General features: G+C 40.1%; 1 protein-coding gene across 1 annotated transcript in view; it reads right to left on the reverse strand.

Moving 5' to 3' along the window:
* Positions 1–13,020, reverse strand: part of NFKB1 (nuclear factor kappa B subunit 1) — a 59,034-nt gene extending 46,014 nt beyond the window's left edge. The window contains exons 1-3 of the mRNA XM_066548165.1: positions 12,927–13,020; positions 1,545–1,597; positions 359–443 (exon numbers count right to left, since the gene is read on the reverse strand). Coding sequence (XP_066404262.1) covers positions 359–443; positions 1,545–1,589 — 130 coding nt within the window. The 5' untranslated portion in view covers positions 1,590–1,597; positions 12,927–13,020. The remainder of the gene's footprint in view (positions 1–358; positions 444–1,544; positions 1,598–12,926) is intronic.
* Between the last annotated feature and the right edge of the window lie 283 nt (positions 13,021–13,303).

Below are 13,303 nucleotides of genomic sequence, written 5' to 3' on the forward strand. Positions count from 1 at the left end.
GGCAATAGCAACATGCAACTCACTGAAGGTTCAAATTCAGAAAAAAGCCTCAACAAAGAAATTTATAAAATTGGGCCACTCAAAGCTCTTTGGTCACTGTCCTGGTTTCACCTGGGAAACTGCTGAAACTTTCAGTTTCTGTACAAGCCACAAGAAAATCCGATTTGTCTCACTGCTGAAAGTTTCACGAGGGAAAGAAAGATGCAAAAAGATGTAATAAAAAACCTAGTTCACAACTTGCAATCTACTATTATGACAAGTTGGTAAACAAAAAAGGCTCTGAAAAGAACTCCTCAAAAGAAAACAAACAGGAAGAATCAGCAGGACAATGGCACCATCAAATAGTAAGGGTTCCTACCTGTTCGTAGTGGTAAGTCTGCAGTGATGTAATTGGTACTGTTAAAAAAAGCATTCATTCCCATGAACTGATCCACTGCAAACATCTATATTGAAAGAAAATACTCTTCATTATTACATATATACACAGTTGCATAAAACATCTATCAGCAAAGCACTTTAAAGTTCTTTGCAAATATTGAGACTGCAAACACCTTGCTGAATTACACAAACATTTTATAGCAATTTTATTTTTGCTGGCAACAGCATTGCAAGCAGAGCTGACAGCACCGACCCAAGTTTCACCAGAATCACGAGACCACACCAACCTCAGCACAGTTTCTAAATACCCATTTTGCTTACCTGCACTAACAACTATAAATCCTAAAGAGCTTATGCAGTAAATTCTGAAAATCTAACCTGATGTCTTGGCCAAGGCCTTGCTAAGAACCTGTGAGTTTTCATTTCCACTTCTCTGATTAAACCCCACCAGACTACATTCATTATGTAAATATATTTACAAGCTCTAATGCAAGTGTGGTTTTGTTTTTTTTTTTTAAACCCTGATATGTCTTAACTTACTGTAATTGTTGTCAGGTATAAATCTATCTTTTTCCAAAGTGGAGCAAGCATAAAGGAGAAAACAGTTGCTTTTTGAAAATTAAGGTGAATAGAAATGACCTGTTTTTCACTTAAACTTTTCACCCACGCACCATTCTCACAGTTCAAGTAATTTATGGAATGATCTAAGAAGATCAGGAAGAGCTCCTGAAGAGCTAGGTCTGTGGATCTGTGTGAGTGAAGGAACATTTTAGTGATCACTGTCAATGCCAACATCACAAAAATTTACACAAAAGGGCCTTTTAGGACATAAGGGGTTTTATTTTCAGAAATACTCCAATGTCTACCACAGAAGAAATTCCAGAGCAAGTGTCACAGGCATGCAGGGCATAAAAATAAGGGTTTTTTTCCAATTGCTTATTTCAGCAGGCCTAGATTTCCTTCCCATTTCAGCCATTTAACTAGTGAAGGCACTTTACAGGTCACATAAAAACCAGCTTAGGGAAAAAAGCCCTGATTTCTGCCAATGCAGAATGATTTTCCATGTCCATATTAAGTCTAGGAAATGACAAGACAATAGGAGAGAAGGCCTAAACAGACAGCTAGGAGAGGATACAGGGATACTGAAAACATAGAAATTCACTTACTTGGGGATCATTTACTCCCATAATATAGGAATCTTCTGCTGCCATTTTAAGTCCTGAAACACAAAAACATGATTAGAACTCCCATTTTTTTTTCCAATGTAGAGCAATAGTGAAGCCTGGAAAGCATTCAGAGTTAAAAGCCCAATCTCAGACACTTTTTATTTTACTCATAAAATTAATGATTTCTAAAATACTCTAAAATTCCTCATTATTTGGAAGGGGCAATGTAAGGACAAGATAGGCTACAGCTAGGATTTTCCATTGCCTATTGCCAAGAAATTAAAAATTACAGTCAAAGTCCAGAAGTCAAAATTTCTTATTATCAGGAACTGATTCTGTCTTTGCTTTGACTATTCTGCCATTAGACTTTAGGCAACATCATTACCATAGAAATAGCGGAACTCTTCATTTGTACACAATAAAACGAACATTATGAGCATTCATGAATGAACTCTAACAGTTTTCTTATGAAGTACTACTAAATGGAAATAAAGATGCCCAAGAAAGAACAGACAGTATTAAAAAAATTTAAATAAAACCAGGATTCTATTATTGACTAATTTTGGACACCTTTATTTCCAGGGTTCCACAAGTGCTTAGGACACACAACAACTCTGTGCTGACAATGACAATTATGGATGCACAGCATCCATCACAACTCTTTCTCACAGGTCTACATGTGAATTCTGGACACTAGAAAAGTTTAGCTTGGTTCGTTTTACTGGGACCAGTAGTGGGCCGGTAGCAGAACCTGTGAATTTTCTGAGGAATTTATTAGGTTTGTTAGAAGATATTAGTATTAGTGTTACTTCCTTTCATGTAGATGTTATTAAAAGAATTTACAATTTCACCTATGCTGAGCTCACTAAATAAGGCTCTCCAAGAGAGTATCTGAAAATAACAGTAGGGTTATTTCAAGAGAGTCATGTTTGCATTCAACAGACACTAAATAAGGTCAATAACTAACAGAAGGCAGAAACAGGTCACTGGCCCTCATATTCCACCACTGTGAACAAGAGCCATGTTTTCCAGCAAAGAGAACTGTGAAAACCTACTGCACTACCAAAGAGAGGTGCAAGAGATCAGTAAGTCATCAAAGAAAAAATGAGTCACCCTGTACCTCCTACAGGAACTAGAAAGGCAATTATCAAAAGGCAAATTGGAATACTTGGGTACTTCACCTAGATGGAGGCTCAACTCTGCTTGTTAACAATCTCCAAAGACAAGTCACCCATTCCCCACAAAGTAGAAAATGTAAATAAAAATAAAATGGAGAAATAGGAGACAATGCACAGATGACTTCAATGAAAAAGATGTTTATGTGGGTACAACTGCTTTTTAGCCTAGAAAATAAAAGTACCCACCTGACTGTAAATCGATTTTCGAAATATTTACAGGGCAATATTTATTCATAGTATTTGTTCAAATATCAAATAGCTGATCATAAGATTTCAGTCAAAAATTAGTAACAGATATAACAAGCAGCCAATGTCACTCGTGCTGTACTTCATCCCCTAATACAACAGGATTTCAGCAAGATAAAAAAACACCAGTCAATCACATTAGCTCACAGGCACATTCCACAAAGCATTATTTTCATCAACCATTTGCCATTGTTATTATTCATCTTTATGGAAAAAGTCAACATAGAAAGCGTGATAAAACCTTCAGGATACAACAAAATTTACTAAGATGCTTTTATTTGCCTTCTGTTCCATAGAAAAAATATAAATAACATTATCACCAACTGACAAGTTACTTAAATCACTGAAATTACTTGTAACATTTTTTGTCAAACACTTCTTACTGAAAGGTGTAGATATTACAGAAAACAATCTGAAGACCTCAATATCCAGCTTTTTTTTTACAAAGTGTCAGAAAATACCCACCCTCTTGTTACACCTTGATTAGGTAACTGAGTGCAAATGACAGATTTCTTCTGCATAAATAGAATAAAAACTAGTCCTAAAAATCTTGTTTTGTAATGTCCCATATTTAAATACTTAAAATTTCATCAGTCGCATATGCAAAATTGTGTTCCAAAATCTTGAGGTTACCACATGACATGGTAAACATGCTTGTTCAGAAAAATAAAATATTCTGAGGAGCTAACATGAATGGCATCTGCCCCCTTGCCTGTTTGCTCTCTCTCTATATATATATACATATATATATATATACTTTGCCAAACTTTCAAACAAAGCATCTCACAGCTTCTTCTTTAAGCCACAGGATAAATATAATAGTAGGTTCTATTTTCTTTGCCCTATTCTAGCTCCTCAGGCTGCACCTCTCTCCCTCCAGCAGAACTCTGGGGGCAGTGTCCTCACACCTGCCACACTTCTGGTCACACCTACACTTCTACAATTCATGACTTTCCAAAAGTGGAAAAATAGCACAGAGGCATTACTTCTGAAAACTTTTCACTTAAAGTATTTTGATGTAAAAATTAGAACCCATTTAGGAAAAAAACCCCTGCATCCATCTGAATCAGTCCTTCAGTTTCACTTTGAAAACAGTAATTTCTGGCTTTTTGGCTGATGCAGTGAACATAGTGACACTAAAACAACAGCCTTTAAAGATGTTCCCCCTGCAGTGCGATGTTCAGCTCTGGGCTCTTCAGCACCAGGAACACATGGACCTGCTGGACTAAGTCCAGAGGAGGCCATGAAGATGCTCAGAGTGCTGGAGCACCTCTCCTGCAGAACGGCTGGGAGAGCTGGGGCTGTTCAGCCTGGAGAAGAAAAGGCTTCAGGGAAACCTTACAGCACCTTCCAGTACCTGAGGAGGGCTTCCAGGAAAGCTGGAGAGGGACTTTTCACAAGGACAGCATGAGGGGGAATGACTTTAAACTGACAGAGGGTGGGATTAGATTGGATATAAGGAAGAAATCCTCCACTGTGAGGGTGGCAAGGCACCAGAACGGGTTGCCCAGAGAAGCTGTGGCTGCCCTATGCCTGGAAGTGTCAGGTTGGATGGGGCTTGGAGCAATTTGGAAAATTTATGGTAGCAGAAGGTGTCTCCACCCAGGGAATTTGGGGAGGCTGGGACTAGATGATCTTTGAGGTCCCTTCCAACCCAAACTACCTCATTATTCCATGAACGTGACCCTTGGAAGCAGCAAGGTAACTAGTGACATAGCACCCAGCCAGCTGTAGGTAGGTACTAATGAATGCCTAACCAGGTATTAAACACAACCTCTCTCACATCAGAAGTGCAGATGCCTCTTAACTTGAGATCTTTCATGTTCAGATCAGCTGCACTGCTTGAGGGAGGGGTTACAGACATTTCTCTGGCCTGAACGCTAAGCCAGTTTATTATGAACAGATTATAATTTAGATGTGCAAACATACACCTTTGTGTATGTAAACTCACACTTAATTGCCTTATCAGGGTCTAGACAAAGATTAACCCAGCTGTTTAAAATAACCCTTCTACATGACTGAAAACAGTATGAAACACTGAAAACCTTCTAAATGACAGTTTCACTATGTCTTGTCCTCTCCAAAGCCAAACAGATAACAAAAGTGTTCTGGGAGCCCTACCTTCAAATAATCACTTGTGTCCTTAGGATTTATTAAGTTCACAAATCCGTACACTTCCTCTTACATGAAAATTGATACAAATCCACAAAGTCACATGATCAAAACCCCAAAAAGACACAGAAAAATAGACCCTAGCACTACTACCTGTGTGGCCTCTAATTGGCCTCTTCCCTTACTGCTCCAGTTTCTAAGCACCTTTCCCATTTGCATCAGGTGGTAAGATTAGCATCTACCTCAAGCAGCTTTGTTCATTCTCTCATTACATGAGCTGTATTATGGGTCAGGGATTGCCACCTCTCTCATTTGAAGATGACTGGAATAAAATTGCTTTGTGGAAGTTCATGTTATTATAGATGCCTGCTTCCTGCATATTCCTCCAATTCCTACAAATTGTACTGCAAACTAGAATCTACAATAAAAAAATACCCCAACACCTGCAAACCACAATTAACCACAGCAGTCTCCACCCTGGAGATCATCTAAAGTTTTCCAGATAATGGGGCACAGGAAACTAGACATTTCAATTCACAGTATTTAGAAGTGTGAAAATTCAAAGGTCAGTGAAGAAACTTCATTTAGCTCCTAGGAAAGGAAAACAACAGGAAAACATAAAATCCAGCTAAACTTGCCCAAACCCACACAATTATACCTTCTGAGAATAAGTGTGGGATATGTGTGCATGTGGATACATATTCCTTTCCCTTCACAGCAGGTCAATTGCCATTGTGAAAACGGTTTAAATAGAAAGAAAAAGAGAAAAAACCTAGGAAGTCATGTATACATATACAGGAGATGACTCTGTTGCACCAAACAACCAAGCAAACCTAATGGCAGGTACTTTGCACCACTGCTCCTCCTTAATAACCAAATGATACAAGGTACAAGTGGCACAGCTGGAAGAACATGATTTATTGTATTCTAAGTATTTGTTCTAAAGCTTCAAAAGGAGCAGCCATTTAAAATGAAAACAACATAATTAATGTAGGAATGCTGTAATCAACAAGAATTCTCATTTCTCTTATCTCAATCATTTTATTTCAGAGCTCTTCCCTGTTATTCTCCCACATTCACTGTGTCTGTTTACCTTTTAAAAGCCAAATTTCGCTATCCAACTGTTTTCAGCCCCCCTGATTCTTCAAGGGTACAGATCCTTCCCTTTACTTCTCTTCAACTTTCCAGCCTGAATTTTAAGCATGAGGTGAACCCTTGTTCTTTTTGACACCAGTATCCAATCCAATCCCTAAAAACTTGGAATGGGACTTCTCCCTTTCTACAGACAAACATGATCTTTATCACCCAGTTCATTGCACTTGAGAACTGAAATTAGTGTGATGGATGTTCTTCCACAAGGAAATTTATTTAAACCATCTCTTAGTTCATGACATGTTTTACATCATCCTGTTCTCACTTTTCAAGGCTGGGATTCAGAATGCAAGCCTCACAATAGGAAACTCAACTACTACACCTCAACCGACTTGATAAACCGAAAGAAAAACTCTTCCTGAAAGTTTTCTAGCAGAGTGCTTTTTCTCTTTAGCCTGGCTTTCACTGGAATTTACCGGTTAAAAATAAACTTCTTTAACAGGACGCTGAATTAAATGAATTAAATTCAGTGTGGTTATGCTCTTAGCCTGTTTATTTTGCTTTCTAAAAATAGAGAGGAATAAGGAGGAAAATGAAGCAAAGATGTGTCTCTTTCATATATTGTAAGTATATTTTTACTACATCAGGACTATGAAGTGTGGTGATGATCTCATTATAGAGAACTATATTTTTAGGAACAGCACCAAATTTTCAGAATTCCTGTAGCAACTATGAAGTACTGAGGTAGAAACAGTAAGTGCTGTATTGTACAGACAGGACAACGTGTTTAACCTGCTGTTGCTTCCTTAACTTTAGGTGGCAACTATCCATCCTTGAGCCTCAGTCTTCCATCCTTTGCAAAACATAATCTGTATCTGTATAGGGACAATTGTTTCAGAGATTTGCATTTCCCAAACAGAGATGCTGGGAAAAGGTATTGTGCAATAGACTCTTTGGGTTGCTGGGTCAGGGCTGGCAGCAGGACAAGAGCTGCTGAGATGATTTTGGCTGGAGGCCAGAGCAGGATCTGCTCTGACAAAGCAGAGATAGGATTCACGCTGTTCAGTTTCAACCTTTCACCACTGCAGTCCCTTCGAAGCCAGAATGCTGCCACCCCTTTCTCTGCACAGCCTTTTCACCTTGCTTCTGGCCACCTCTCCACTTCAACCAGCACTTCATTTCCCTTGGAACCCAGTTATTCTGCCCAGAGTTCCAGAAGTACAGCTCCAGAGCACAAAACTCTGAATTCAAAGTAAGAGACGAGAAAGAGCTAATGTATTCTGTATTATACAAAGTAAACAGAACTCAAATATTAAGGGAACATCATGCATACTTTCACCCACAATATTGGCATAGATGTCTTCAGGACAAACACTAAAGAAAAATATGTTCAAAAACACAAGAAATGATTGTTAACTTGCTCATGTTGACAAAGCCACATCTATTATGTTATTTTGAAGGGATTAAAGTCAGTAATGAAATAGATTTGAAATTTACCTTCAAATGTCAGAATGTTTACTACTATTTCTTCTCCCAGCTACGGCTTCAATACCTGGGGGGTCTAGGGAGCTGTTTTAAGGAAGCAACACTCAATTTTCACCAAAGTGGCATAAGGAAGTTGTATTTTTCACATTCCTTCTGGTACTTCAAAGATGTGTAATCTCTCAACAAAGATTTGAGTGCAATTTCTCATATACAAGTGCAAAAAGTTTGTACAGAGAGACATTTTGATCAAAGATTCTAATTTCCTCTGCAGAGTTTTTGTCATCCACACACTGTTGCAGCTGCAATAACACTACATAACCCTAAATGACACTGTTTGTTTTTCTAATATAACAACCCAAATTGCCTCCTCTTGTGACTAATTAAGCCTGCTTATTATTTCCTGTTGGGTGGGACCTGGCAGTTGTGTTTATGTATTTTTGATTTTTTTTAATTGCTGAAGTTAAAATTTTCAAGTATTTTCAGTCATGAGCAGATGCATTACTTGACAACAGTATAAAAAGTACAGAATATTTTGGAAATTAAATAAATCACAAGTACTTGAGATTTCACAAGTGTGGTGCTCTAAATCAGAATTGTTGGGTGCATAATTATTTTATGAAACCGAGAACCAAATTTATTATAGCATGTAACAACTAAGTCTGAAGAAAAACACAGTGTAAGAAAATTTCCTTGTCAAAGAGTAACTGGACTACCTAAAAGATATTCTATTAGCTATGTTTGCAAACAGAATTTTTGTTTTATTCCTTTCCCAAGTATCAAAGTAGTGAATTAATATGTCAAGAGGAAATACTAAAATGCCATAAACATACAAACTGTTTTTCTATGATATTGTTGGAATAAAGTTAGAATGTTTTTGTTAAAACACATTCAAAGCAACTTAAACCAAAGGAATAAACAATATTCAAATATATGGCAAACATATTCTGGTACATGTATAATGCTAAGTAGATGTAAAAATACTGAGGTTTAACACAGAAAAACAGCTGTAGTAACTACATTGTATTTTAGCCATGTGGGGTGCTAATGTTACTTGAACTCCCGAATATGATGTTAAAATGCTGTAACTTTTTCCTCCAGATTAAGATCAATCACTGAATGTTCTTTGCAAATAGCTCTAGCTCCTATAAAAGCTGTTCATCAAAGTAAAATTTTAACTTAAGAAGCCACACACACCCATTTAATAAGCCTGAAGTGTAATGAATCATTAATATTAGGCTGCAAACCTGTCCCTATATTTTTTTTCCTTTCCACAGGGGTAGAGGGGGCACGGGAAGAACAGCGTTTCTGAGAAGCCAAGCAACGCGTAACCCCCAGCTGCAGAAGTTCATCTCACACAAGGTTTGCTCTCTCACCAGGTACAGTCACACAGGCTCTGGGCTCCTACTGAAGACACAGTCCCTCACTTAATAAGCAGAAAATAGCCAGGGCTGTTTCCACTGCAATCACAAAGGTGAACTAAGGGATTCTCAGTGTCCTTTTGGTTCTGAACAGCCACTGCAATCATCATGTGACAGAATCAACTGCTTAAACAGCACCAGTAAGGGGAACCAAACAGGTAGAGCTGAGTCCAGCACCATCACAGTCATACCCAGTTTTCAAATCTACAGATGCAGAGTGGGTAACTATGGTTTAGTTTTTTGCTTTTTCCAAAGAAATTGCAAAGCTCCTGCAGTCCCAATGTTGTACAGTAACTTATGACACAACAAAACTCACTTGGATTAAACTACTAAGACCAAAAACCCACCTGCTTCCTTTGTTTATACTTTGTGTGCTAAAATCTGCCCGAGTCTAAGCGGATGGAAACATGACGTCTAGAAGAAACAAAAACATAAAGCCAAACTCAAGCAACAAAACGCCAAACAAACCCAAACCACACAACTCAGACATACTTTGCTCTTGACCTGCTGACAGTTTGCTTGGAGGACACAATGAAACATGGGGGTATTTCAGTTGAGTATTTTAAATGAACGGGGGGAAAAAAAGTGTATCTACCTGCCCCTGCTTTTCAAAAGAACACAGGAGTTGAAAGGGGGAAATAATGCTTGGAGCAGAAGCTTCCTCCCTGCACATGATCTGTCAGCTTCACCTAAGTGCTAAACAAAGGATTTTACCTTGAGATCATAATAACTTGAAACATCTTTTAAGGCCTTACTTTTGAAACTGTCAACAGTGCTTCATCAAAATACATGTTCAAATGAAAGCACTGAAGAAGATTCACCGAATTATTTCTATGCTCAAAGTTAGATGCAAACTTAGTGCCTGACTGACCTAAGGGCACAGTTAATGACAACCATAATTACGATCTTATCAACACAGAACTTCATAAAAGGTTCACAGCTTATTTAAAGGACATCAAATTACAACTTCCACTTCTAAAATACCTCTGTCAGAGCTAAAAGTGACCAAACCCAGGAACCACTTTTTTCATTACCTGCCTGAAAAATTCATAATCTTCTCTTTGTTTTATAATAGCTGGGTTATTTTGTCAGAGAACCAAAAGAAAGCTATCAGTATGTTGAAAGAAAGGATTTTTAACTAACTGTAGAGTTTTCATTAGTTGCTTACATAAACAAGTAACAACTTTCTTTATGACTGATACTTTTGAACTTAGAGTTGGCAAACACACACAGCACTGAAAGGTGAAAGTATTTTAGCAAGCACTGTTTGAAGCAATCTATGAAAACACAGGAGAATTAACCAGCATCTCTGTGAATTTTCTCAGCACTAGCTATATCAAAAAGCCAACTGTAAGTCAGTAAAAGATATATTGTCTTTCACTGTATCTTTGCAATTTCAAAAATGAACATCTACTTTGCGTTACAAGCACCTTCTATAGTAAAGACTCACAGGCCTTCAAACTTAGTTCCTGTCCTTCCAGAGTCAGCAATATGCACAATAATATGAATTGCTAACTGAACATATTTCTGGAGTTTGCATGTATTCATTGAGAAAGTGGCATGGGAAGGTTTTGGAAAAGGCAGCAATGAAAAGGAAACTCAAAAAAATCTATTAATTAGTAAATTTATGTCAATAATATTTATTTGTAGGTATCTATTATTGAAGTCACATAATGCCACCTCAAGGAAAAAGTAAATTAAATTTATTATTGAATTTTTGGAAGTAAAATTTTAAAATGAACTTACATTTATTATTTAAATTAATTTTCAAAAGTAAAATACACAGTAACAGAGAAACAACCAGAACTGCTATTTTTCAACAAATGAAGCAGGAAATCTTCAAATGTGCACATAAATGAAACACTACTCTCTCTCCCTCTTACTCCTTTTTTCTGTCCCAGCAATTTATCCAGCAAACTCTTCTGATTTAAAAATAAATACTACAAAAACATTACCAAGATGTTGCTGGAACAAAGTAAATACAGATAGGAAGTAATCTGTTACAACACTGTTTTTTAAAAACATACAACACAATGCAAAGCGATATAAAGCTGTTCTGTTTTATAATCTTAATTCAAAATGTATTCATATCTTGCATGAGAAAATAACTACATTTTTTGATGACTCTGCCACTGACTGACATTTCTTTCTTTATAAAGGGGACAAAGGGTGGAACGAAAAAAAGCTTTTTCCCTTCTGTTTCGTATTTCAAATTAAGTTCTTTAACATATCTTGCACAGATTTCAGCCCTGAGATTCCCTAAAATCTCCACACTCTGTGGCACATCCTGACAACAGTATTTCAGCGTAACTGTTAGTTAAATCCTCGGGCCAGGGAAAATTTCGGAACAGAGCATCTGTTTCTGGATGGTTGCAGGCTACTTTTTTTCTCTTTCATTTTCTCATAAACTGTAGTAATTTCTGTAGATTACAAAACATTGCAGACAGGATGCTGTCTTAGAATGACGTCTTGGTTAACGCTTTCCTAGAACGGGCAGCTACTTTCTTTCATGAAAGACCAGAAATGCTTTGACTGAAATACTACTTCAAAAGTTGATACCACACAGTATACAGCAGAGAAACTCCAGATGTCAATAAAATCGAAATGCTCTATTTTCAACCTGTTCCGTGAGCTTGACAGTGCTGGTGGCAGCACCCTGCAGCATGTAAGGCACAAGGCAATAGAGCAAAGAATTCATCCACTTTTCTCTGTGAACAGAGTAAGTGAAAAGAGGACTTCTGGAGCACAAAACATGCCGAATATAATCAACACTTTAAAACCCTTTAAAAATCATGATAACAATTATCTGTATTTCCTTTAAAAAGTTATTCTTAAGCAAAGATTTTGAGCATTTTAAGACAGGAAGTTGAAATGCAGCAGATGATCCCTTGCCTCCAAAGTCTTATTCCCCAAATGCTCACAGGCACTGAGATTTACTTATTTTGAAAATACGCAGCAGTACACACATGATGATAATGGCCCAAGAGCACATACCTCATGTCACAGAAACAATACTCCGATTCACATTCACGTAAAATAAGTCAATAGCGCTCCTTCACCAAAGTTACCATCAAAGCAGAAAGCACCCATTATATGAAAAAAAAAAAATTGTGAAGATGAGAAGTTCGATATTCTTGGTTTCAAGGTCAAATGTAACCGAGAAATCAGTGCAGTAATACTCCCCGTCGCGACGAGAACTTTTCGGTTTCACCACTTGCAACTAAATTACCTTTAAACCCTCACTATTTCGTACCTTTTAACACAGTCTGCGGCACTCTCGGGCAGCACCCAAGATGAGGTCACCCAGAGCTGCCGGTACCAACCCGTGTTTTCGTGGTGACCACCCGCACTGCCGAGCCCGGCCGGCGACCGTGCCCTGCCCCGGCCGCGTCCCGGGCTCAGCAGGTATGTGTGTCACCTTCGAAACCAAAAGCGACAAAAGCAGCACCTCCTTTGCCTACGAGCACCCGCCGTGCGAGCGCCACAAGCTGGGCTTGCAAATTTCGTTCACTTTGCTGTCAGGGACACCCCTTCCCTGGCCAGGAAGACCCCGGTAACACAGCGGCAGCAAAGCCGACATCCCGCCCGCTCCCCGGGCTGGCTGCAGGCGACAGCCGCGGCAATCCCTGCCGGCGCCGAGGGCACAGGCGCGGGGCTGGAGCGGGCACAGCCTCCCGCGGCACACCGGAGCTCCGGGGGCTGCCCAGCCCAGCCCAGCCCAGCGAAATGCCGGCTCCCACCCCGCTGCTGCGGGACGGAGGGAGCACAGCCAGGCGGGCACTGCGGTGAGGACGGGAGACAGGAGAGAAAGAAGGCAGCGAGCGGCGGGCCAGGGGCCGCCTGGGGCTCACCGGGGCAGAGCTGGCGGCGCCTCCTCCTCGTCGCGCTGTGCCGCCGGCGGTCCCTCAGCGCCGCGCCATGTAACACGGCGTGCCGCCGCCCGCCTCCCGGCTTCGCGCGGACTTTCCCCCTCCTTCCCGCCCGCCCCACCGGCGAGGGCACCCGCCCGGCACCGGCCTGCGCAGCCTCCGCCCCTGCCCCCGGCCCGCCGCACTTCCTGGCTGGAAATTCCCGCTGACGCTCCGGCAGCGCGGAGGGCCGCGCGGGCGGGGCCGGGCGGCAGCGGCGGCCGGCGGGGCAGGAGGAGGCGCGGCCGCGGCGGAGCAGGAGCCGGGGAGCTCCTGCCACCGAGCCAGCCGCTGGCCACGGAATCCCTGAGCCGCGGACA

Source organism: Molothrus aeneus, chromosome 4 (assembly GCF_037042795.1).
Source record: "Molothrus aeneus isolate 106 chromosome 4, BPBGC_Maene_1.0, whole genome shotgun sequence".
In the NCBI taxonomy this organism is placed as follows: Eukaryota; Metazoa; Chordata; class Aves; order Passeriformes; family Icteridae; genus Molothrus; species Molothrus aeneus.